General features: G+C 33.4%; 1 protein-coding gene across 1 annotated transcript; it reads right to left on the bottom strand.

The window, feature by feature from the left end:
* Positions 1–352: 352 nt before the first annotated feature.
* Positions 353–26,220, bottom strand: LOC148309740 (uncharacterized). The gene is made up of 9 exons (XM_088259536.1): positions 25,990–26,220; positions 7,193–7,255; positions 6,693–6,837; positions 6,445–6,575; positions 5,321–5,430; positions 5,096–5,241; positions 3,281–3,485; positions 1,801–1,917; positions 353–816 (listed from the first exon to the last, which is right to left on the bottom strand). Exons 2-9 carry the CDS (start codon positions 7,253–7,255, stop codon positions 699–701), a joined length of 1,035 nt encoding a protein of 344 aa, XP_088115662.1. The 5' UTR covers positions 25,990–26,220; the 3' UTR covers positions 353–698.
* Positions 26,221–26,706: the final 486 nt, after the last annotated feature.

Raw genomic sequence — 26,706 nt, forward strand, 5'->3', positions numbered from 1 at the left:
AGTACCAATGTAAATAATATTAAGGGATTTTTATGTTTTATGAATTTATTTATGCAGGGACAAATGATTTTAATATAAAATAAAAGAAACGTGTTTTGCGAAAATGTTATTTATTTATTATCATATTGTATGATAATTAATACCATACGACGTAATTCGCAAAAAATTGTTTATGATTAAGTATAATAAAAATGTAAAAGCGAAACTTGATTTACGCTACTTGTGTTTTGAATTATGTTTTATTTTAAAATTTTGATATCTGACCCAATTTAAAATGATTTTTGATAATTACGAATCACAAAAAGACGATTTCAGAATATTTGTAAAAAGATACTATTGAAAATATTTATGAAGAGGTAGGTTGTTGATTTGGGGACATGATGAATTTATTTTTATTTGTTCATAAAAATCAAGCCACAAAGAAAAAACTAACACAAGTACCTAAGATATTTTATTATTTAAGGCATTCTTATTTTTATATCGCTTTTCATTTATGACATTAATGGCACTTTATACGATATATAAACCATGACATCCTATAGTTATCATTAATTACTTACACATCAGTGATATTTTCTCACGAAAGACCTTTGCACATTAATTAAGGAACTAAATTTTACAAAGTAATTTTGCAATAAATGCAAAGTTGCACACATGCAATATATAAAATATATCAGCAAATTATTAGGTAAATTTTGTCAGTAGCAGCGACATCTATTGGCAGGGCAGTGCGGCGGATAGTTGATGCATTCATCTTGGCAATAAACATCGGCCCCTAAGCGTCCCTCCAGCTCTCCAATTGCTTCACAGCTTTGCCTGAAAACAGAATCGATTAAAACTATTAACAAAAAACATATTTTCACTTGGGAGGAATATCGACATGTCGTTAGAACCCGTACAAGTTCCCGTAGCCTTCAGTTCCCTGCTTGAAGGAATCGTTACATTTTCTTGAAATTAAAATATAGCGTGTATCCTTTATTATATGCTGATTTCAACAAAGATAGTGACGATTTTATTTTAAATTTTAATTTATTCGCCAATATCAAATACAGTAGACGCTCCCTTAACCGGCCCTGACGGGACAACGATAACGTTGGCCCAGGGTCGGATAACGAAAACCCCCGGTCAAAGAGAAGGTAGTGAAAAATTACATTACATCATGTCCATATTATACAATACATTATCGAGAAAAAGTATTCAATATATTTGCGCTATAGGTGTCAAGCAGAAGATTTATCTTTTTCACCCTTTAAAAAACATGTCCGATTTTATACAGATCTTGAAAGAAACATAAAGTTAAATATTATTTACTGTATAAAATAATAAAACTCAAGCTTTATCAACTTTTGTTTCTGGCAGATCTTCTGGGAAGACAAGGCGTAATTTCCTGAAGATGACGCGAGGTGCTTGTAAAAAGCGGTTAGAAAAGAGTACTCAAAATAAAAGTGGTGAAAAATGTAGTTTTATTTTATAAAGTTTATAAAATGCGCCACAAAGTATCAACAAAATACGTTAGTAAAATATAGTTTTTTAATTAATTTTTTACTTGGTAAAAACCATTATTTGAAAAAAATCTATTCTGACACGTATTTCGATGGATTCCGCATCATTTTCAAACATTCGATTTATATATATTTTTTAAATACCTACCGAAAAAAATCAATGACAATGAATTTTACTAATCCAAAATAGGTTTTCATATCTGTGAACACAATTTATGATTCACAAAAATTCGGTATTCCTTGTTTTCAGCAGAATATTTCATTTTTAAAAGAAAATCATGAATAGTATTTCACTTACGGACAGTGACAGACAGAGAGTGGGCAGTTGGGCGGGTAGCGTAGGCAGTTTATCTGGCACCATTCTCCCATCCCTGGGATCGTTTGGTACAGCGGAGTCGGGATGCACACTTGATCGCTATGAATAAAATGAAAAAAGATACTTAGGATCAAAAAATATATAAACAGATATTTTATAGACATTATTATTACAGATTACAAAACACGTAATAATTCTACAGCAGAGGAATATAATTAGCAAGTCAAAATCCGATTTCAACTCTTTTTCGTTCGTGAGCGAAATTTTCTTCGTTCACGCTACAATTTTCGATAAACGCGTTGTGACTACTCGGCTGTCCAAATTTAAAACACAGTAAGGGACATTTTTTTGTAGTAGGTTTTTTTTGCATTTATGGACTAAGTAGACTCTACTTAGTCCAAAAATGCAAAAAAACCTACTACAAAAAATGTCCCTTACTGTGTTTTAAATTTGGACAGCCGTACTATGCTAGAGGTCCTTGGTTTGATTTCCAGAAAAGTTAAAATAAATTTAAGCATTAATATCTTCCTCAGCTGGTAGCTAAAGCGCAGGATTGATCACCTTCTCTTTACGTAATTGACGAATAAGATAAGAACACTGCGCCGATACATCGAAGTGTTCTATGCACCATTAAATACTATAGAACCATGTATATCCAAGGCAGTAGCATTTTATTTGTGTCAAATCAAGAAACTACAATTATAAATAACATAAATGAATCTCTATTTATATCTATTTTACACGTAAAAATATAAACATAAATACATAGGAGTAAACATAAAAGTTTACTACTACTACTACTACTGCTACTAACCCTTATCCGCACCCAGTGGTGCATAGGGCACTGCATCGTATAGAAACAGTTTATCTTGATCGTTAAATACACGAAGGAAAGGTGATCAGCCTTCCGCTAAAAGTTTGATAATAGTAAAAAAAATGTATTAAAGTTCTAGAAAAGGATGTGATTCGACTATGGATGAAATACTACAGGAAAAAAGGATTAGGTTACCATATAGGATAAAAGCAAAATTTTAATATCTATGTTACACAAGGCTATGAAGGAATTCTACGAAATGGGAATGGTTTAAAAAAAACATTTAGTATTTAACGATAACACATATAATTTATATTAAAACATATACATATCGTAGTCGTACAGGAGAAAGTTACCAACTACCAAAACGTAAAATGTTCAGGAGGGGCATTTAAGTCATTATTGCTTGGCAAGAAAATAAACACCAATGCAGTTAGTCATTTTCAACAAGTCAATATATTGTAGTTCCAAGTTTAAAATCCTTTGGGATTTTTTCAGGGCAATACTAAGCTAGTAAGATATCAAATAGTCAATGATCACGTTTTTGTAAAACAATGCACTTGGTCACTTTCTCCTGCATGACTACGATATACATATTTATACATACTTGTGCTAACTTTAAGGTTGATAAATAAACAAATAGCTTACCGAACGACAAGCGGGAAAACGTTTTGACCCGGAGGCGCGCGGAAGTCCCTGTAGTACAGTAGGAAGGGATAGTTCCCATCCAGCGCGTTGGGCGGCAGTCCTCCCGTGCTGGTGACGATGCTGATGTCCGCGCAGTTCCGGAAGGTCTCCGCCTTCCCGCAGCCCACGGCCTCCGTCCCGTTAGGACAGATTCCCCACATGTTCCCTGCCAACAAAATATCATAAAAGTGCATGCAGTAAAACAAAATACAAAATAAATAATTTGGGATTTTAGATACGTGCGTTCAGAGAGCTGTTTGATGCATGCTACGTTTGTTGTGGGTTCCTCGAGCGCCCGACGCGGCTGCTGAGGAACCACGCTCCATCATTTATTTAATTTTCTCCGGACATTTACATCTCAAGTCTGCAATTTTTTGCTCATCTATAAATATTGTGATTGGTGTTAACTTGAAATGGTTAAAAGTTATAATTTTACAAAGGTTAGCTGTTAACTGATGAAAGTGCATCAAGAATATCATTGCGTCGTTCAATATAGCAATGCGTACCTAAACGGTGTAGTGTATTTCTAAGAATCTGTGCCGAATGAACACATGTGGCCATCGGGCGTTAAAAAGTGCTTTGTGTTAGTCCCTTAAGGGTACGTTACGACCATAGTGTATTCACCCGAAACCCCTACCTTCTCGGGAATAAATGACTGCAATAAAAATGTGCAAAGACAATAACGATCCTAGAACGTGTGCTTAAACGGTTTTTGATGAAATCTGATGAAATCATGTTTTCATGAAATAAATTTGATGAAATCGAACTACGAAAACCTCAGAGACAAAACAATCATGTCGGATAACGGAAAGGCGTCAAAAGAGGATAAAAGCGAAGTCCCGTTTGAACTGTGTTGAACCCGACTGTGCTAGTCTGGAAGTTGGAAGTTGGCCATCCACAATGACGAGGAGCTCAACAAGCTGCTCTCCAGCGTGACGACCATCGCTCAAGAAGGCGTCCTGCTCAACACCTTGGCCATTTTCCAGCCCATAGGATCAAGAGGAAGGCGTTTTAATTTGTCATCTTTTCCCCGCTCCAGACTCGACGGCCCGTGACCGATTGACGACGTTTTAATCCATTTATTTTTTTTGTATATCATTATCATCATCATCTTATTATTATTATTATTATTATCTATGTCTTTATAAGCGCCCTTGAGGTATTATTTTACGAAAATGGCGCTATACAAATTATCCAAATTATTATTATTATTATTATTTGTTGCCTACATCCAGCCGTATAACGCTTTTTCAATCAAACAAGTTTCGATGCATGCTACGTTTATTGCCTACATCCAAGAGCACAACGCTTTTTTCAATCAGTCAAGTTTTGATGCATGCTACGTTTATTGCCTACATCCGGGCGCATAACGCTTTTTACAAACATTGTGGAGGCTTAATAAAATAATAAAACTAACAGGCAGCTTAGAGCAGGGCGAGTGGGGTGGCCGGCTGGTATAAAATAGTCAGGTTATAATCTCATTTAGAGAGTTGGGAGTTTCTGGGTTTGTTCTCATTCGTCATCACTGCATTATTTTTAATAATGGGACGTTTAGGCTTATGACAATAGTATGAAATTGAAATATTTATAAGTGTATTAATTACACACATAATAAAAACGGAAATAACTTTTTTCCTGAAAAAGGGGAACATCGATAAGGATAAATAATTTCAATTCATAATAAGCCGTTTTCGAGACTTATTTTTAACCAATTTACATTTTTTGAATGCAAGCAAAAGTATAAACTTCTAAATACAATAAAATTTCATAGGTTACCTGTATAGTATGTCCACTGTAACACACACTGGGAGCACGTGAGGTATGGAGGTAATCTAACTTTATATCGGAATATTTCCTTTTTGGGACTGTCTAAAGGAATCCAAAAACTGTGTTCTCGACTTCCCTTCAGCTTCAGAGGATGCCTAAAAAACAAAAGATTTGAATTATTATAACTGAGGGTTAAATATTGCATGATTAAGTTGAAAGAGAGACAGTTCTTACCTATCAAAGCACTCTTGGGTAGCTTCATAATTAGGGTTATTGTTCGGACAGATAGATATGTCGAATCTCCCCCAGTGATTAGCGGTCAATTCCACTTCTACGTCTATTTCCTGAAAAATACAATTGCTTAAAATTTTTCGCTTATAAAAATGGATGGCATATTTTATCACAAAGCTCTACACATTTTTATAACTACACTGATTTAAACAACAAGATAAAATCACGTCACGTATTAACATATACATAAATAAATGTAAATTCAATCCAACAAACCTTGTTTTATTTTGGATATATTACCCAACAATTCAATATGGAATTCTACCAACTGTCTGCAGTTACAATAAATAAGTATATTTATTTTCAACACAACGACCTCGCGACGGTATAAATATTTACTGTGGGACTTTTTAACTTTGAATTGGACTTATTATATTTGTTCAATGGTAACACTAACATTTTTGTGGATGTTGCGAGATGTCTACATTGTCGTCCTATTAAGGCCCAGTAATCAATAGCCCGCAACTTAATTTTTTTTAAGCGCAGGTAACATTTAACGTAATTCAGTTTTTCTTCGAAAAAAATATATGGGTTTAAAAAAAGAGTTATTGGAAGGTTAGTACTTAATAAAATAAAATTTACAAATATTTTTCAGTACATGTTCTTTAAAAAATCCAATAAACATTCCAACAAAAAAAATGGGCGTGGAAAGACGTGTGGTCCCTCGTGCAGCCGTTACTGAATGCAGCTTACTGAATTCTATGTTTGCAAGTAAAGCCTAAGATCGAGACATTTTTTTTTGGCAAAGCATCCACAATTTTCCATGTATAAACATGCAACAAACAACTGGTCTATTTATTTAATAATATGACTACTTAAACATTTTTGCTTTATTTTTTCGAGTGCTTTATTATTGCAATATTGATATTTGTAGACTTTAACGGTAGGAGGTGGATCAAGATATTATGCCGGTAATCATATTTTATTTTGGAATATTTAATTTAAAAAGGAAGATACCCAGGAAATACATAGTCGCTTACGTGATTATTTTTAGGCGCTCTAGTTATTTTTAATTTCTTTTCTAAGAATACCTATGATAATATGTGGAACAAACATAGAAATAGTACCTGTCCAACGCTGTATCTCTTCCCAATGACTCCCTTGGCGTATTCCCCACCAGCTTCGTGCGGCCGAGGTGGCTGCAGATGTTCGGGGTCCCCACAGACCCCACACCTGCCACCATTTTGTTCCCATTGTACTGTAAAGAAAATATCCTTGCTTATCTTCGAATAATCATAGAGTAGACGTTCTAATATTATCAAGAGACAAAAAATATATTCAAATGTAAAATAAGGTTCTTATTTTAAATAGGTACCTGCATATCCACCACAAAACAGTTCATTATCGTTGTAATTGACCGGGTTTGGGAAACCGAATCTCCACATTGCATTTCTTGATGGAGGATCCATCAGTCTGCCGTGTCCACTGGCTCTGAGCTCCGTATGACTGCTCAGAAGGATCTACAAATAACAATGAAATAATGTTGGGGCCTATCTTTTTCATTAACTAATTTCCATCTTGAGGTAGGTACTTATTCGGGACGCAAAAACTTTAATAACGAGTGTATGGTATACTCGATAGAATTAGGCGCTAAAATTGTTATGATTCAGCCACGAATCAAAATATGAATTGATGGATATGGTCAGTAGTAATTTAATAAATATGTATCACAATTTCATTATGCTATTATAAAAGAAAACATGAATATTGAATTTAAAGCTGTAAATATTAAAACAAACAAAAAACGGCTCTGACGGTTTTTAATACCACCACGTAGGTACCTGTGTAAAATTTTTAAAAGACAAAAAGTTTTACCTGAATAACAATGATCCATTTTGTAAGACGGTTATATATTTGTAGTAAATTTGAGTTCCCCATCTAAAACAATCAGAAAATATTTATTAGTTTTATTAAATAAATTTTTCTCATTGACACACATTAAATTTGGTCACAGAAGAACTGAAATAAATTAATAAAATAAGATTCAATTTGAGAGTCAAATAATTGACAGATTCCTTTTTATACTGAATGACACACAGTGTGACACAAGTCCTTGTTATTCCGGATTATTAATATTATTATTCATCACATCGGATTGAAACCGTTATTAAATCAATCCTCATAACGATTATCTTGTAATACGCTTTTGGTATGAATAAATTACTTTTTATACACCTACTGTTAATTGACAACACGTGAATAAACTCACACTGGAAAACATTTATAAATTCGATGGACCTTAGTTGAATGATGCGTGTATTCAGAAATCCCGTTAATATTTGAACTTGTAACGAAAATTCAATTAAAAAAATTATTTTAGGGTTATCCTCCAATATTTATCCAATAGAATATCGCCCTTCTATATCCTATGTGCATATGGTGTAATGATTATACTAAAATCTTTGTAAACAGACAACAAAAATAAGTAAAGTATGTGCTTTTATTTTTTGCGTTTTCTCCATGCTTTCTTCATACTTTATTATGAGAAACGTAAGTGGGGTTGGTTTTGTTATTAGCGCAAATAATTTATGTTCATTGAACTTTTTACGATTCCTGGCATAAAATAAATAGTACAATATTTTGAGTGCGTCCAAATCTTTACTCATAAATTCTAGATTTGCTTCAATAAGGAGTTATTTATTTCAGGCATAGACATCGCCGATGGAGTAACATATGGCAGTACATATATATGGTGGATCATATCATATGGTGGATCTTTTCAATTAAAGCGTAAATATAATTTCCGAAATTTGAGTAGTGTGTTTGTCAATCATGGGTAAAATGATGAATGTTAAACACCCGATGGTGATAGCTTAAAGCAGCCTTAAATGACAGGTTGTAAGCCCTATAAATGTCCATTCTTCCAAATTCTTCTTCATATTTTTTGAGATATCAATAAAAAATTTGAAAATAGATCATTTTACTATTTGAAAACGTCCATACTAAAAATTGATAAATTTGAACGTATAATGACAGATCGAAGACAAGTAACATTGCGTTTTTTTACTAGTATTTTTTATTTTGTTAAATATAATCGCTAACAACATTTATATAACATTTATTTATACAAGTGTAAGATAGGGATCCTACAAATTTAAAAAAGTAAAGTGCAATAAATAACTGTTCCAAACTAGGAATGTGTTTAAAAACCTTTTTAAAAAGTTGTTTTTAAACTGTTTTTCTTCTTCAAAAACAGTAAACTGTTTTTCTTCTTCAAATAAAGTAACCAAGTACCCACTTAGGAAAATAACGATCAGCGACGTTGCAGTATTTCACCCCTGCATCGCATATATAAATACAGATACCCATATTATAATTATATGTATTGTAATAAAAATAAACTGAATTGAATAATTCATTTATAATCGGTATAGCTCGCAAGACGTGGTGTGTTGACAGGCTGCGGGAGACATGAGACAGGTTTCGCCATCAGTCTGTTCAAACGAATTTATTGTCGAATGTAATTTTGTCTGACACCGTAGTGCAGTGGTTATCGCGTTTGGCTACCTCGCTGAAAGTCACGGGTTAGATTCCAGTGGAGTCCAAATAAACATAAGTTTTTCACTCTTATATTTATATATCAAGCATCAATAGTAAGGTAGAGGAAAGGCAATGGAGATGGTATGGGCACATACAGAGAGCCTGAACATATTATGAACCACACCTAGTCTTCCTCGAAAGACATCTAGTATAGAGGAAGATCGAAAGATTCGTGCATGATACAGAAAGACAACATGGTTCGAAGGCATGGCCGAGGTGACGTTGTCCATGATAGAAGGACCTACAACCCGTGGATTAACCTAACAGTCTACAAAGACGATAAGTTGGGATGGAGCCAGGAAAAAGAAAAGATATTTATTTAATACCACCCTGAATCGGTTCAAGGAGCGCAGGGCTGATCACCTTGCCTTCATGCAATTAACGATCAAGATAACACTGCGTCAATATTTGCGTACAATGTGCCGAGTTTTGGTCACGTGGTTAGTGTCGCGGACTCTTGAATCAGAGTTTCTGGAATCGAACCCGCTCTACCACAATTTGATACATATTTTTAATAATGAGCCGTAAAGGCTCACAGAAATATGTAGTATGAAATTGAAGTATTTATGTAAATTATAAAAACACAAATATTTCTCTTTTAATACACAATGCAGTGCTTTACGTATTATTTATTAGGTGGGGATAAGGTTTAGAAGAGAAGAACATGTACTATATTGAGGGCCATATATCCATATCTTTTGGGACATCTATAATACATCTTAAAATTAATATATTTTTAATAAAACAAAGATGATAACGGCCCCCTGTGCGAGACAGCGTTGTCTGTTGATACGAGTAAATTGGTGATGGTAGGTACCTATCAGAAGCATGTGTGGAAGTAGTTTAATAATATACGGAATCGGAGCGCCTTGTTGGTGTACGAAATGTCAAGGTGTCATGAAGCTGGATTCACTTGAACTTCGAAATAAAGCATTGTCCCATCATGCCTGCGCCGGTAGGTACCCGCACTCGCGCGGCAACATAACTCCACATTTCGCTCATTCAATTCAGCTCAGAATTGTAAAAATTAAATATGTTAGGATTTGTCCAACAAAATAACTAACGAACTAACCACGCCGCTTCCCCACAGGAGTAGGAAGAGAGAAGAGAACGACGCACCAACCTATCTTTTTTTAAAATATATAGTTACATTTTTATACAATTTAATACAATTTCTATACATTTTTACTTAATGCAATCTTACAATTTTAGTTGCGCTGAATCTCTCCAAAAATCAGTCAGCTCTTGTGCTTGGAGAGGGACTTTTTTTCTTAATGTTTTTTGTTGTTGATAGTATCATATTATACATTAAAAAAATATTACCAGGGAACATATTTATGTTTTTATGCGGTGCTAGGGAGTTATCTTATTTGTCTTTGGAAACAGTCTTTGCCTCTTCCAATTAATTATGTAATTCTTTTGCATTTAGGACGTTACGTATGATTTTAAAGATGTACGTAAGTTTTTTTCAGTTTTCAGTAGTATTTTCAGTTTGCAAACGCTGTTTTAAGTTATTGTCTTTTTTCTTGTATCTGTAGATATTATGATGCCAAAGGATAAGTGGCTACTTGCATATTTCGTTCAAGAACACTACCTTGGTGCCTTCGCGATTAGTAAACTAAACACGCGCATATTTTTTTGGCAGTTGCTGCTATACCTGTAGAGTCCGTGTCTAAGCAAATGAAAAATCCTTGTAAAATTAGAATTGCCTAAAGTCCCATAATGTCCAACGAATGCGTGCAATTAATTATCGCTACCACTTGTCTTACACATCACGTTCCATGGCCGCCGCTGTATCTAGGATTAACAAGTGGAAGATTCCTGGGAATTCTGTAAGCTGGCAGACTTACACAATTCATAAATGATCGATTATCTTCACCCTGAACTCCTTCACTTATGTCATCAGCATCTCATCAAACACATTCCACTCAATTATTCTCTAGAATTCTAATTATTATCTCAAGTGTGTGAATGGTCGTCTGCTTTCATATGATCATATATTTGATGCGGTGCTCTATGCACCAATTGGGTACGGATACGGGTCAGAAAAAGGTACCAATGAATCTTTTTCTGACCCTTATCTGCAGCCAATAGTGCATAGGGCACTGCGTCGTACCGATGCAGTGTTACCTTAATTATGGATTACGTAAAAAAGGAGATCAGTCCTGTGCTTTATTGATACTTGAACTGGAGTTCAGGGTGATGAATATTAGAGAGAATATCACTTGATCCTAAAACCATAAAAAGGACCGTTTAGATGAGCCTACCTTAAATGGCGCTATATAAATTTTCGAAGATTGTTATTATTATTAAACCGGTACTTGCGTATGGAGCCTCTACCCCGATTTCAATAAGAAAAGTAATTATTGTCTTGTAATTTTTTAAACATATTAATTTATGTTCCAATAAAAAAACGTTAAACTATATTAAAATTGCCTGGTTCACAATTTGTTCAAGTTCTCTGCGTTCTATGTGCCCATACCAATTGCCTTTCCTCTACTTTACTATTGACGGCTGTTACACGCAGGCTTTCACGAATCCGTGAACTCTTTATTTTGTCTCCAGCTAACTATCTAACTATTCGAATATCAGCAGTTAGCCATAGAACCACAGACCGTTTTACTGTAATAAATAATATTATATTATATTTTTTTAATTAAAAAAATGTCATTTTCCACACCACAAAGTTGATTATGCTCATAAAATACAAAATGTAGGTACTGATATTTGGTATAATCACTTATATTTTGTTTTCTACAATATATATATATATATATATATATATATATATATATATATATATATATATATATATATATATATATATATATATATATACAGTGGGTGGCCAAATTATTAGGGACACTTGTACTTTTTTGTAATTTTCAAGTTTAAATGAATTTTTTGGTCAAATTAATTTGTTATAATTATTTTTTCTTATGTATTTTTGTTGCTGGTATCATAATTTTTGTTTTTGAGATGTATCAATACTGTGAAATATCAAAAAAGTAAGTTTTTTTTTATTTGGATGTTGATTAGTGAAAAATGATATTGGTGTGAGCTCAGTTAATATTTTTTAAAACCATTTTTGTGTAAGTTTTTTGAGTTCAAGACCATAAAAACGTAAGTGTTGTTTGATAATTTATTAGTTTTGCTAATTCAATAAGTTAATTTCAATTAATTTTTAAGTAAAATTCAATTTAGTTTGAACTGAACCATAATATTCTCAATTTAAGTATGGGCAAGTCTTCAAACATATCTCCGAGAAAATGTAGGGAAGTTATAACCTTACTAACTCATTCCACATATTTTCAGAGAAAAATAGCAGCACTTACAGATGTGTCGAAGTCAGGAGTCCATCGGAAATAAAGAAAAATTGATAAAAACCTGCGTCTAGAATCAGCCCGCGTCGGAAAAAAGGCAGAAAAAGCATCACAACTCCGCGTGGTGCCCATAAAATCAGGGACATCTATTGCCAAAATCGTAAAAAGTCTGTTGATTGTCTAATTGTTGTTGATTTCTGTTGATAAACGATGAAGGAATCAACGTATCCAAAAGGACAGTTCAGAGACGGTTAGTTGAAGTAAATCTAATGGGTCGACGTCCAACCAAAAAACTACGCCTGACTGAAGCATGAAGAAAAAACGACTCCTATGGGCCAAAGAACACCGGAATGTGACTGTTTCGGACTGGATTCGAATATTTATGGCTTGTATTCGTATAATAAATTAAGAAGATAAAAAATATATGTATTTTTGCAATTATGGTAATGCATTACAGGTCTGCTTCTTGGACGAGTCAACATTTAAAATTTTGGTGAGAAAAACTTAATTTTTCCGACGTGGCCCAGGAGAAAAATTCCAGCCAGACTGCCTTTTAGAGATGGTTAAAAACACCCTGTTAGCATAATGTTGTGGTCCGTAATCTCATTTAAGGGTATGGGATGCCTCTTTATCATGGAAGGGACCATGAGGCAAGACCAGTACCAGCGAGTACTGAAAAGTCGACTCCAGCCGAGGCTCAAGAATGGTTCCCTGGCGATGAAGAGTATGTGTTAATGCATGACTCGGTATTGTATCATAAAGCCAGGAGTGTTATCATATTCCTGGCTGAAAAAAACCTCTGTGTTTTGCCTTACCCGGGGAATAAGCTGGATATGAACCCCATTGAAAACCTTTGGGAACTAACGAAACGCGAGATTGCTAAAGAAGTCATCACCACCAAGCGGCAAATGATAGAAACTCTTATCAGAGTATGGCATAATAACCCTAATCTCTGGCACAATGCAAAAATCTGCATTAAAAAGTATGCCCTGACGTTTGGAGGTTGTAATCGCAGCAAAGGGTGTTATTACTAAAAATTAAGATTTTTTCGAAATTGTTGAATTATCACTTTTTATGATAAAAATAAATTGGTATTATTAAATCCACGATGATAAAGTTTCTAAATTCTAAATAAAGCACCTAAATCAATAAAAAAATATTCAAAAAACCAAATTATTTGCTCATTAAATTCATTTAATAATGAAAATTACTGGAAATTCGAAGTGTCCCTAATAATATGGCCACCCACTGTATATATATATGTATATCATTATTGCATTATTCAAATAAAAACATTACATAAATTTATTTGTTTTGTATGACGTTCAACGCAAAATATATGTTGTAACATGTTTATATTTTTTAAATATGTACCTTTAAATGAAATGCGTTTTTTATATATATACATATTAATATTAATTTTCAATTTAAGTTTTACTTAATAAATTTCACAATTTGTTTAAATCTATTGTGACACCTGTTTCGATGCATTCCGCATCATTTTCAAACACCGTGTGTGAAGCTTAGTCTAAATTTTATACGTCAATATTGCAAATAACATATTTAAACTTTTTTTAAATAAGAAAAAAAAGAGATAAGGCAGTTATGTGAGTCTTTTTTTATCATGTGTGGAAACAAGCTTTACACAAATGAATAATAAATGTCCACTTCGTCTTGTGGGGTCAGAGACCCCGTCTTCCATCTCCGTTATCTGCTATCATCTATGGACAATCAGAATTGCTCTCACGAAATTCGCGATTTATGATACTGTTTCCAGCGACTTGGTAGCAAAAAATATCCCCCAACGAGTACATGTCCTGTCAATTCTGAATAAGTGGGCATCTGTATACAAAATTTGTAGCGATCTAAAAGAAGCAACAGGTTAAGGGGATATTCGCAAGCACAGAATTCATTCCACCGGAGAGGTCACTTGTCTGTTCACGCCCGAATTTAAAAAAAATGTATATTAGTGTCATTGTGCCGTTGACTTTCAATGCCTATTTTCTTTTCAAGACCATATAAGTATTATAAAGAAAAAAACAATTACGTAAAATGTTACCTAAATTTAAAGAAGATTGTGTTGCGACTGAATGAATACTGGGCCTTAATAACCAAAAGTGGACAAATCCAAACCGATGTTTTTTAAACGTTCAAAATGTATCATACATACTGGAATATCATAAACCACTTCAAAATAGTATATTTTGATATCTCAATATATATATGAAGAGGAATGTGGAAGCCTGGGTATTTACAGTGTTTACGACCCGTCATAGGCTAGTTTAAGTGATCATTCTATACACTGTGTGTTTTATTTTTATTTTTCAGAGACCCTTTTTATTTTTTTATTTATGCAAGATCCTTACCGAATTATTTTACATACTGGGAGACGCTTCTAAACAAGATTTTAAATTTTTATGTGAAAATCAGATTTGTGACCAAGGATTTGGACACACCCCTTGCGAAGAGAAAACGCCTCCGAATAAAGATCACTTGTATAATGGATCCAGTAATGATGGATTACAATGTCACCCACTGTAATCTGGAAATGACGACCGATACTAAATTATATTGCAAGCTGTAATCGTTATCCGTGCGGACAGATACGACCATTTACCATTTATGATACATCAAGGAACAGCATTAAAGAAATCGTTCTTACTCTTAGATCCAACTCCCTCCGATTTTATAATTAACGTCAGTATCGATTACTTAGAACTTTGATCGAAATAAATTATTATTGTCATTGGTTTTACTCTTTTAGTACCAAGGAAATGTATTTCTATAAAGATACAAACACATATCCTCGGTATTTTTTTCGGTATTGAATTCAATTTCAGATATTTAATAAAGTATTTAATAAATAATAAAAATATTTGTTTTGTGGCCCTTAACCCCGAACCCATGTTACGTATGGTGTCTAGAACCTATGGTGCATAGGGCATCGCATCGAATCAACAGGGTGTTAGTTAACTCTATCGGGATTGTGGTATATTATGGCAAAACCATATCTGAGTGAATAAGTTAATTAGATGTGGATGACGTAAGTAAATGAGCTCAGGGTAAAGTACATTACTGCATGTGAAATATGAAATGGAGGAAGAATGGCAGGTATAGGAGAGGAAAATTTAAGAGTAGTAGCGACGTCTAGGGCATTCGCGGTTGCATACCCGTAATCATGTTAGCTTATGCGAGTTACATTAAAGTATATATCAGCAGTATACAATGATAATACCGTAATTTAAGCCACTTATTTATGAAATTATTAGATGAAATATATTAAATATTTTATTTTTTTATAGAGTAACTTTTACTTGATAAATACCACTTTATATTAAAATCTATTTATGACCCGTGTTTCGATGTATTCAACATCAATATCAAGTTTTGCACAAGGTTTTTGTCTATGACTTTAAATGCATCGAAACACGGGTCACAATAAAGGTAAACCCAGTAAAGGTTAAATTTAAAATTGATTGATATTTACCAGTTTTACCAGAACGTGACTGCCAAATCAATTAGTGACATTATTTTCAAATACATTCCAAAATACATACTCATTCTAAACTCTACAAGTATTTACCGTGAGAATTTTTATATGAACCAGTAACGAATTTCCATAATATCCTCATCATATCCTTGTTCCTTTTTGGTCGTGTGGTATGTCGCACGAACGGAAGGGCTTAATGTCAACCGCCAGTTGGCATTCCGTATGTCAATGGTGCTAATGTGCTTGAATATGGATAATATAGAGTTTTATGCCTTTATGCCAACCGCACAAATACACGAGTCGAACATAACGCGCGAGACAACGACCTCTAGCGAACAATACTCCTGGCAAAAATGATATGTAAATAATATTTTGGCTTGTCAATAGAATGGAATCTGTCATATCATCGGCGACACCTTAAAAATTACGAATCAAATATTGACTGACAATGAGCAATGCGAGATAAAAATATCACACATGCAACATAAGTACATAAGGGATGCACAGAATAATTCAGAGACTAAAGGGCAGTAACAGCGTATAATTTTTTTTTAATATTATTATTTCTTAAGTTAGCTTATATTACATAATATAAACTATTTTATATACTCAATTTACTACATCTACATATATATACGTATATTTACATTTCCTTACAGAAAACAAAACATTTATTTTTAAATTCTTTCAGACTCTTTTCATTCTTCATACATTCAGGGATCTCATCATACATTTTCAAACCCTTATAAATTAAACAATTTTGCGACTCTGTTTTTCTCATAAATGGCAGTTTAATTTTAATAGATTTATATTATCCACTGACACTTCGTGATGGAATTGCATTTTTAATATATTATTAGATTAAAACCAATATTTTTAGCTTTTCCACTTTATTTTTATTTGACCAGCGACCGGGTTTCGTCGTTACCGACATCATCAGACTGGTCTTATTTGATCCCTTTTCTAGTTAAATGTTCATGACAATTTTTGTATAAAACTATTTTATCCTTAAAATATTTTGGTAATTTATTGTTAAAAAAATTATGTATAAATATCAGCATATTAAATTTTAATCTCTTTTTATAGATAACCAGTTTAGTTCTTCTCTCATTTTTTCTACATTATTGTATTTATTTTTCTTAAAAACTATTCTCATCGCTTTATTTTAGGTATTTGGAAGCGGCAAATATGTTAAATTTTTCATTACCTACCTTTAAAAAATTTGGTACTTTCGTTTCAGAGTGCATATTGTCCAGTCTATTTTATAAAAGTGGTTAACGATTATAAATATGGAAATTTCAAATTACGTAATCATTGATGACAGAATTAAAAACGAAGATATAAGAAAGGAAAATAAGTCTGAACAAGGAATAATTGAAAAGATTAGGAAGAGTTCTTTACGGTGGTATGGACATTTAGAGTGAATGGATGACATGTAGAGTGAAGAAAATGTATGTGGCAAACGTAAGCGGTAAAACAGAAAGATGACGGCCGATAAAGACTTGGCACGATCAGATCAATCAGAACCTAAAATCTGGTGGTGTCAAAAGTCTGCGTAATCGGAGGGCATGTATCACTAGATGTATAGATGTGAAGAACGTGAGGAGTGTATGTCAGGACAGAAGAGTGTGGCGTTCCATCTTTTCTGCCTACCCTTGCGGGGAAACGGCGTAATGGTAGTAGTAGTTAAATTGCGTACAAAACGATATTTTCGTGCGCTACAAAATCCACGACGAAACAGTTGTTGCGTTTTGTTTACAATACTCCAAAAAATCGTACATATCAGTAGTCTAACTATTCATATGCGCCTATAGATAAAAAGCGAGTAAATCTCCACTTCTTTTTCGATAGGCACAATTAATGAGATATGCACAACAATTGTCTCGACACAGAGCGAAGGGTTGGGGCGAGTGACTCGACTCGCGTAAAAATACGCCTCAAATATTCAATACTTTTTAGTATTAATTTTCTGGATTAAATGACCCAATAGGGTTGGGTAAAACGATTGAACATAATAATGTTCAATCGTTTTACTGCCATACATTTCGATAGAACTAACTAGAGCGCGATGGCGCTCTTCGGCACTAAAACGGTTAAACATACCTATAATATTAACCTGCATCCTGTGTGATCCGGCGCACTTCAAACAACAGGCAAGGTGTGTATTAAGTGTTAATAGGTTTTGCATGATTTTGTTATTTTGAAAATAAATTATAATATACGAACGGGGAGTATCAAATTCATTAATTAAAAATAAGAATAAAAGATTCCATTTAAAATCACAAAATTACACCTTAGCCTTGTAAATTGCTGGAGGGCTACCTGCAAAAGTAATTAAATTTACATATTTTTAAATAAATCTGTCACGCTTAAACGAGATTCTTTTAATTTTTATTTTTATTCTGATGACTATAAAGGTCGCTTGTTCGCCATTTTTTTGGTACTTTGAATGCAAATCGTGGTCCTTTAAAGACCTCTTTTTAATCCTACGACAGAATATTGAGGACTCAAACACCGTATTAAGAGCTATTACCACCCGAAAAATAATTATTTTTCAAATAACAAAAAGAGTTTAGTGAATCAGTGAATCACCAACAATTTGAGTAGTGTGGTTGTCTATCACGGGTAGAATGGTGAATGTTGCACGCGTGTAAAGTGATCACTTAACCAGCCTGTCACAGATCATAAGCCCTGTAAATACCCAGATTTCCATATTCTTCATCTATGTTGAGATATCAAAACGCATTTTTTAGTCTTTTGTATTGTTAAACCGTTTCGACAGGAAATTAAAGCTACCGACATTTATTTTTTACCGATTAGAAGTGTTACCTATAGTTAAAAGTACGCGTGACATATCGTTCACTCCTTTCAACAACGTCATATATCAAAAAACTTGATTTTTCATGAAATCGTTGTTAAAGTTTAAGAATATAATAAAATATATTAAAATAAATATCAAGCCACTTATTGAACTTTTTACTGTGCAACAGATCCTTTTAGGTAAAACCTAAAGGTTTTTTCTCCATTTGAAAAATATTTAGTATATTTAAAAAAATAATTAAACTACCCATTTTCTTCAAAATGCTAAAACAATACTTTATGCCCTGAAGCGGGTAAATATTAAGCTAAAAATATGCCGCTTTTGCTGGGATATATAGTACATTTTATGGGCATTCTGAAAACATGCACAACAGAAAATTGACGATTTTGGATTTATGACGTTGTTGAAAGGAGTGAGCGATATAACATCGATACATATTGTTAATGTTTTTCGATATATATTATAAAATCAGCGTTAGTAACTTTTGAAAAATGGATCACAAATAAAAATATATTTTACGTTATAATTAGCACGTAACATTCTAATCACAATAACACAATTACATAAGTTATATGATAAGTCACTGAACGAAAAAATAATTAAGAGGCAATTGGTTCCCCAATTTGAGATAACCTAATTGATTTTCAGCCATTTGAAGTATTTCATGTAAAAACAGGTGAATATAAATAAATTAATATCTATTTCGTTTTGTGACCCTCATCTGAACCCATAATGCAATCGAATAGGTGCACTCGTTACTCATTATGTGGTCTCAATCTTGTGGGTTGGTTTGCAGCAACAAATGACACCTCCCTCGCCATTTCAGTCTATTTTCTTCTTTTCATTAGATCATTATATATAGTCACAAAGCCAAAGTGATCTGTCCTACTTTTTCAGTACCAGTAAAGGTCAATTTTTGGGTGACAAAAATCTTGGTTATTTTTTTTAAAGAACCTGCTGCTGTCAAACCACCGTTTTAAATAACCTGCATTTACTTATGCAAATGTATTCATTTTATAAAAAAACAGAATTCTGTTTATAATGGCCCAATGTCGTTTATCGTTGCCATGTTTCTTCAATGTTCTTCTAACCCTTATCCAATGGTGCAAAGGGCACTGTATCGTATTGAAGAAGTGTTATCTTAATGGTTACTTACATGAAGGCAAGGTGATTGCTCCTGCGCTTCATTGACCAGTACGTGTAATATTAAATAAATATTATAGTCACTATAAATATTGCAGTCAAATATTACAAATCACTAACATTTAGTATCAACTCCCCCCCTGGGAATCGAACCCGGGACCTCCAGCACGGTAGCTAAACACGCTTACCATTACACCACGGAGGCGGACAATGTTAGATCGTTTTTTTAATGTTAGGCCGGAATAAACATTTTCCGGTTTTTATTACAATTTACGAATTCTTACATTTTATTTTATTATGTTATCGTTATAATGGTTATTTGTGTACGTTGGTCTTAAATATAATATATTAATATTATGGAATAAATATTGCTTCTCAAATAATATTTTCGCTAGCTGTCTTGAATATGTATTAGACTTTGTCGAATATACACAATAGCTTTCTGACAGCAAGACTATTTATGTAATGACAAATTTATGTAATGTAGAACATACTTTCTTGTAATATTATGTATTTGAATATGCTTGTCTGTATTCTTAAAACAACTTAATATTTTTTGTCTCTTGAATTTTACTTATAAAAGCCCTCCGGGCGTTTATGTGAATAAAATAAAATAAAAAAACAAAATAAAAATTGATAAAAAATGAAGATGAATGCCAATAAAAAACACACATATTCAAATATCCGTTTTGTGTGATCATTGTTGCTAAATTTTAATCGCAATATCATTAAAAATATCTGCGGTCACCATATTCACAATCACAAGCTTACACAAGTCAACGACCTGAGGACCGTGAATTTTAAAACTGCTCACAACTCGCCGACCGCTTTTTGCCGTTGTCTAATATCAATTTAAAGATAGCTACCAAAAAAGATTCAGATCGAATCTGCGATTAATTAAAGGGAGATCGCTGGAGATGAATTTAAATAAGGTTCATTACACAAACACGCGACCTTCGCAAGTCCCTGGACCCAGATTTTATTTTTTATTTTTTTTTATTAAAATAAATAAATAGCATGCCTTAATTCATTACAATGTAAGCCACAAAAAACACAGGCAGGGTGATGGGTAATATATTAGTATTGATCATTAATATGTTTAATACCAAAGCCCTTATTCACACCCCAATGGTGCATAGGGCACTGCAGAGGCGGACGAAAGTAGATGATATTTTTTATCGTTTTGTTGATTTACACAATATTTCATTTCGCGCTAAGAGTGTCAGAAATGAATACTCTAAGAAGCATGTCTGGAAAAGTCTACGAGATAGAATAAGGAACAACAGGATAAGAAAATATGCTAGATCGAAGATGTCGTCAGGTGGGGAAGATAACGGTATGAGCATGTGAGGACAATGGAACCACCCAGACTCCCCCACATTGCACTGCACGGTGCACGGCCAACCTCAATGTAGACACGATTCCCGGTCAAAACACCACAGAGATGGACAGATTGACAGCTGGGAATCGACATTGCAGGAGGCTAATCCCTCTTAAAAAACAGGCCACAAAGCCTACACCAAGATGAAGAAGAGAAGAATACTCTAATATTAATAGTTACCCTGGGCTGGTCACTGGAGCGCAGGAGTGATCACCTTACCTTTATGTGTGAGTAATGATTAAGATAACACTGCCCTATGCACCATTGGGTGAGGATAAGGGTTAGAAGTAAAAACTGGCTGCAAGTAGCAACCGACCGGAGGAAATAGAAGGAAGGGGATCCCCCACATTGCAGTGCAGTGCAACAGGTAGACATTATTCACGGTCAGACCATCAAAGAAAGCTGTGAATCGACATCGCAAGAGGCTAATCTTCCTTAGAAAATAGGCCACTAGGCCTACACCAAGAAAAATAAGAAAAAATTAAGAAGAATTCAGTAGTTTTTGTGATTTTGCCAACAGTTGAATTTCGTTTATAAAATTTTGAAAACGTCTCAATTTTCCAAAGCCAAACTAAGGTTGGCAAATACAAGATACCGAGTGTCGTTGACTGCGGTGAAATCAAAGAAGCTTGCAATGTTTATTTTTATTTTTTAAATTTATGGCTTTATTCCCCCGAATGCAGCCTCTTCCAAGAGAGTAAATAATGAGGAATGTGACTTAAATCGAAGATGAGTAGATACAGATACTGGTTTAAAATATTATACGGGTGTTAGAAATAATAATTGATAGTCGTCCTGACAATTTTATTACCATAATTTTGGCGTCATGAGTGTGATATTAGTGATAACTGGTTTACAAAAAAAGTAAATAATGGGCTAGTTTTTAATTCAGTAATATTATTAAACTAACAATAACGATAAGTTATATGAAAAGGCGGCATTCGGTTCCTTACCAGAAAAAATGAGTAAGTAACTAGTAATTTATATGAATTTATTTCGGTTGTAAGTATACAGTCTAAATCTAGCCAGTGTCTAGTTATTCAGGCTAAAAGATTGACTTTTGACATAAAATAATTCATTTGTATCTACGAATCTATGTATAATACGACCTGTCGTTCCACAGTAAGCTGATACCAATTATCTGAATTTTTTGTTTGATCTCTGTCAATAAGAGAATAGAATGATATTTTTTCATGAAACACTGATCACGAAACTAATTATTAATTATTTAAGAAACATAAACGAATTATATTATTATAATTAAACTAACAGTAAAAAAGTTTCCAGGAAAGACGGCAATCGGTTCCTTACCAGAAGAAAGAAGAAGGATCATAATAAATTAAAGTTCAAGGAAGAGGATAAAAAAGTAAAAATAAATCAATGATCACACTATTATCTAAACAACAATTGGGATAAAAACGAAAAAATACTATTGTTTTGACAGTTCATATAAACTGTAATAAAATAAAAAGTCCAAGCATGTACGAACTGACGTCAATCTTCGATTGACCATTAGAAAAGTACATACACCTGAGACAATTGAAGCATATGATATAAATCATTTTTATAAAATAATTTGTAAATATCTTAAAATTAATTGTATAAATTTGTAAAGGTGTATGATAACTCACTAAACAAACTAACATTACTAATAAAACTAACCCCACTAACAGGAATACTAACACTTGTAAGTCAAATGTAAAAAGTGCAAATAAAAAATAACTCGACACTGGCCATAACACCCAAGATGGGTGAAAAGCCATTAAAAAGAAGAAGAAGAAGAAGATATAAATTATTATTGGAAATGTCACGTTTTCCTTCGCTTTGAGATGTTTGACACAATGTCGTTAAGCACTGGTAAATTGCTAAAGAGTATGGCGGTTTTAATTGGTTACATTGTTGAATAGCACCACCAAGGTGTGCAATGTCAAAAATAATAGAGAGAGAGAGAAATCGGATGAAGATGTGGTTGCTATTCTAAGAAATCCTGACTCATTTTTCTTAATTTACCGCAAATATTTATGTATATTTGTACGTACAAAGGATTTTGTCTATGCTATTATACAAGTACAGCGATGTACCATAGATTTCCGGATTTTTCTTTATTGAGTCATTTAATTAACGATACATATAAAATCTTAGGCGTCGTCCTGATACAAAGCGATTACGCGACGATCGCAAGCACTCGCGAATTTTACTCAACGTACAGATCTCAATAAGTGTCGTAATCGGTCGTGCGAATGCCGATTTGAACATTTATTCGAGATCTGTATGTTTAAACGCGGATTCGTACGAGTAAAATTTGCGAGAACTTGCGATGGTCGCGTAATCGCGTTGTATTACGACGATGCCTTACGCTTGTAATGAAATCACGTTTAACAACTGACTTTTAACCAAACGAAATTCATTCAAACGTCATGTCAGTCTATAGTCATCTGATGGTAACAGCTGTAGATGTAAAAAGGAGTAAACAAATTATTACAATATCATATTAAACCCTTATCCGCACCCCCATGGTGCATAGGGCACTGCATCATATAAACACAGTGTTATCTTGATCGTTAACACATGAAGGAGAGGTGATCAGCTCTCTGCTTCAGGTACCAGTCCAGGGTAATATTTAATAAATATTAGAGTGAAAAATTCACTTTTATTTAATGACCTCCCCCCCCTTGGGAATCGAACCCGGGACCTCCAGAACGGTAGTCGAGCGTGCTGACCATTACACTACCGAGGCGGACAATTATTACAATACCATCACAATGTTGATATTGGGGTTGAAATTAAACAAAATGTGAGCCATATTTAGTTTCAATTCACTTGTCCCACGAGATTTTAACGAGAATTTCGCCAAACATTTCTGTTCTTACATTGTATTCTTCGTTCCCCTTTCCTATTTCTACCATAAGCTGTAAAGGTAATTATAATAACTTGATGAAGCAATATTGTAAATAAGGGACCCCGCGCTTCTGTCCACTCCAAATGCAAATAGGAATTCAAAATGAGTCGAAATATTTACGATAATGGCAATGTCGCAAAACACCCGCTAAATAACATAAAACCGGATAAAATTATTGATCTTTTTGTTATCCCAAGCGGGCGATTAAAATATTCAAAAGTTCATGACCCCGAGAGCTGCAGTCCAGCCAAAGAATGGTAATGCTGTTTCTCTTGTCTACCACCGGACGATTTATCTAACGACAATATATGTATTATGACTGAATACTACTATTTGACATTTAAGTCAAATTATGATTCGATCTCAAGACCTGTTCCATTTCGGCTGGACAACAAATATATGTACATAATCATTTGCTGTCGATACATTAGTGAGTATACCATATATCAATTATCGAATTACATATTTTAAGATAGATAATTTCTAAATGAATTACATTGCGGAGAAATAACTTCAGAGCCCTAGACTTTGCTGCTATTCTTAGCTTACGTTCCTCCTTTCTCAATTTATTTTCCCACATACATAGATCATCATCCCATCAAATAGATTCCACTCTTCTATCCAATAATCTGAAGCGTAGGACTGATCACCTTGCCTTAATGTAACAAGCGATCAAGTTAACGCTGCCACAAACCGATGCGGTGCCTTATCCACCACCAGAGTTGAAGCAAGACGATTTAAAAAAATACGTTTATGTAGAATGTACGAACATAATATAGGTAGTTTTACAAAATGTAGAAAAACTACGTACAATGCAGTTTTTGTTTTCAAAGTTTTTTTTATCGCACTTTTCCAAGTAAAACTATTAATTCAGTGTTGGCCCACATTTTATATGAAAAAAAATTATGTAAATAATACGTCATTTTTTTATAAATGCGTGGTTCCGTAGAATTGTCTTGCACTTTTAATATTGGAAAATCATTTTTTGAGTTGCCCCTTTGTTTTATAGTACTACAAGGTAAAAAAAGGTGATGTGTTAAACATACAAAGTTAAGCACGATCTTCTGAGAATTTTTCGTCATTGCGCTGGTTATTCCACTAAAATAGTTGACATTGTAACAATACTTTTCTACTGAAATACTTCATTAGTGATGTCATATTTCAGCTAAAACCGAGACGAAAATTCCCCATAAACTATGTACAATAATAAACGTCCACATGCGTCATTTTACTATTTAAACAAAAAATGCAAGTTTCAAAGTTATATATATATCAACCCAACCCTTCATTTGAAAAGTCATTGAGTGAAAAAGAATACTCACCGATGACTCTAACGCCAACCGTAAAGAATTCATAAGTGAATATTATTTTCCATATAAATTTTTTAAAAAAGAAATCCCTTGTTACTATATTGCCTACAAAGGGCGCAATTTCTTTGAATATTTTATGTACATATATGAGGTTAAATTAAATAAAAACACATTTTCATTATATTTTAAATAATGTAAACACCATATCAATCTCAAAGGCTTGCACTCTTCACTTAAAGGTTCGGAATAAATGTGTCCTATGCATCATTGGGTGCGGTTGTTGGTTAAAATAAGAAGTAGACCAGTTGCAATTATAAATACTTAAATTTAAAGCTTTAAAATCTAAAAATGGTTTGAAATTTTTCAGATAACACAATTAATAGATTAATATTTTTAAAATAATATTTAAATATGTATATATTTTTTTTTATATTTTTATTTTAGTTATTTTTTACTTTTACGAAAGTACTCAAGGACCATTTGGATATTTCGATTTGAACATAAAATAAAGTTGAGGCATTTTTGCTGTAATTATATGAAATAATTCAAATACTTGGCAGAATAAGAACTTTCAAATATCGAAGTAACAAAAAGGTAGGGAAAAAAAGGAAATTGGCAATCTTGGCAACAAAAATATAATTTAAAGATAGATTATTCTAAATAGAAAAAAGAGTATATTTAATAAAAAATAAAATAACGACTTACCGTAATTTTGGCGGGACGTTAGACCCGCGGCGCCGATTTTCCCGCCAAGGAAAAGTGTCCGCGATTTGAATGGAATTATACTTTAAAACAATGTCAGTGGGACAGCGTCTGCCGCGCGCCGTGCAAAGAATAACAATTAAAACAATGCGTCGATTACAATGTGTGGAGGAGGTATACTATTACCTGTCCACGAAAGACAAGTTCGGGTCGAGCGAGCTGCCGACATGAACTGAACACCGAACCAACATTCGGTACTAAGTGAATCACATTTCTTTTTCGTCCTGGAGCCAGTGAACGAAATGGAATTTACAATTTAGGCTTATTTTTACTTAAACCTAGTTTTTTGGTTATTTTTTTAATACTCTCCTCTAAGTGAGCAGGTGTTTGGGGGGGGGGTAATATTTCAAAATAATAAAGTCGACTAGATTTTGTCTTGCTGCGATATAATTTTATACTGTATACCCACTGGTTCTTGGATTTTATTATCTTTTTTACGTATTCGGATATTCTCTATTAAGTTTACTTTTTATCGATTTTTTTTTATTGATATCGCAAAAAAACAGTTCATCTTTTCATCAGCTAGGTAAAAATTGACGGGATTCGCAAGAATTTGCCAGTTGATGCTGTCCGTCAATTGATATTTTATATCAAATTGTAGTATCAAGGGTCGATTATCGTAACAGTTTATACAAGGGGTTATAACAAACAATAAAAATA

The sequence above is a fragment of the Brachycentrus maculatus genome, unplaced genomic scaffold, assembly GCF_059751285.1.
Source record: "Brachycentrus maculatus isolate JH-2025_06_01 unplaced genomic scaffold, ASM5975128v1 h1tg000118l, whole genome shotgun sequence".
Taxonomy (NCBI): domain Eukaryota; kingdom Metazoa; phylum Arthropoda; class Insecta; order Trichoptera; family Brachycentridae; genus Brachycentrus; species Brachycentrus maculatus.

Excerpts from the sequence above, each read along its gene's own strand:
- LOC148309740 (XM_088259536.1), bottom strand. The coding sequence starts at position 7,255 with ATGGGGAACTCAAATTTACTACAAATATATAACCGTCTTACAAAATGG. Across the intron at positions 5,431-6,444 it reads AGAGATACAGCGTTGGACAG|GAAATAGACGTAGAAGTGGA; the intron begins GTACTATTTCTA and ends TGTATTTTTCAG. Across the intron at positions 1,918-3,280 it reads GTTTTCCCGCTTGTCGTTCG|CGATCAAGTGTGCATCCCGA; the intron begins GTAAGCTATTTG and ends TTTTATTCATAG.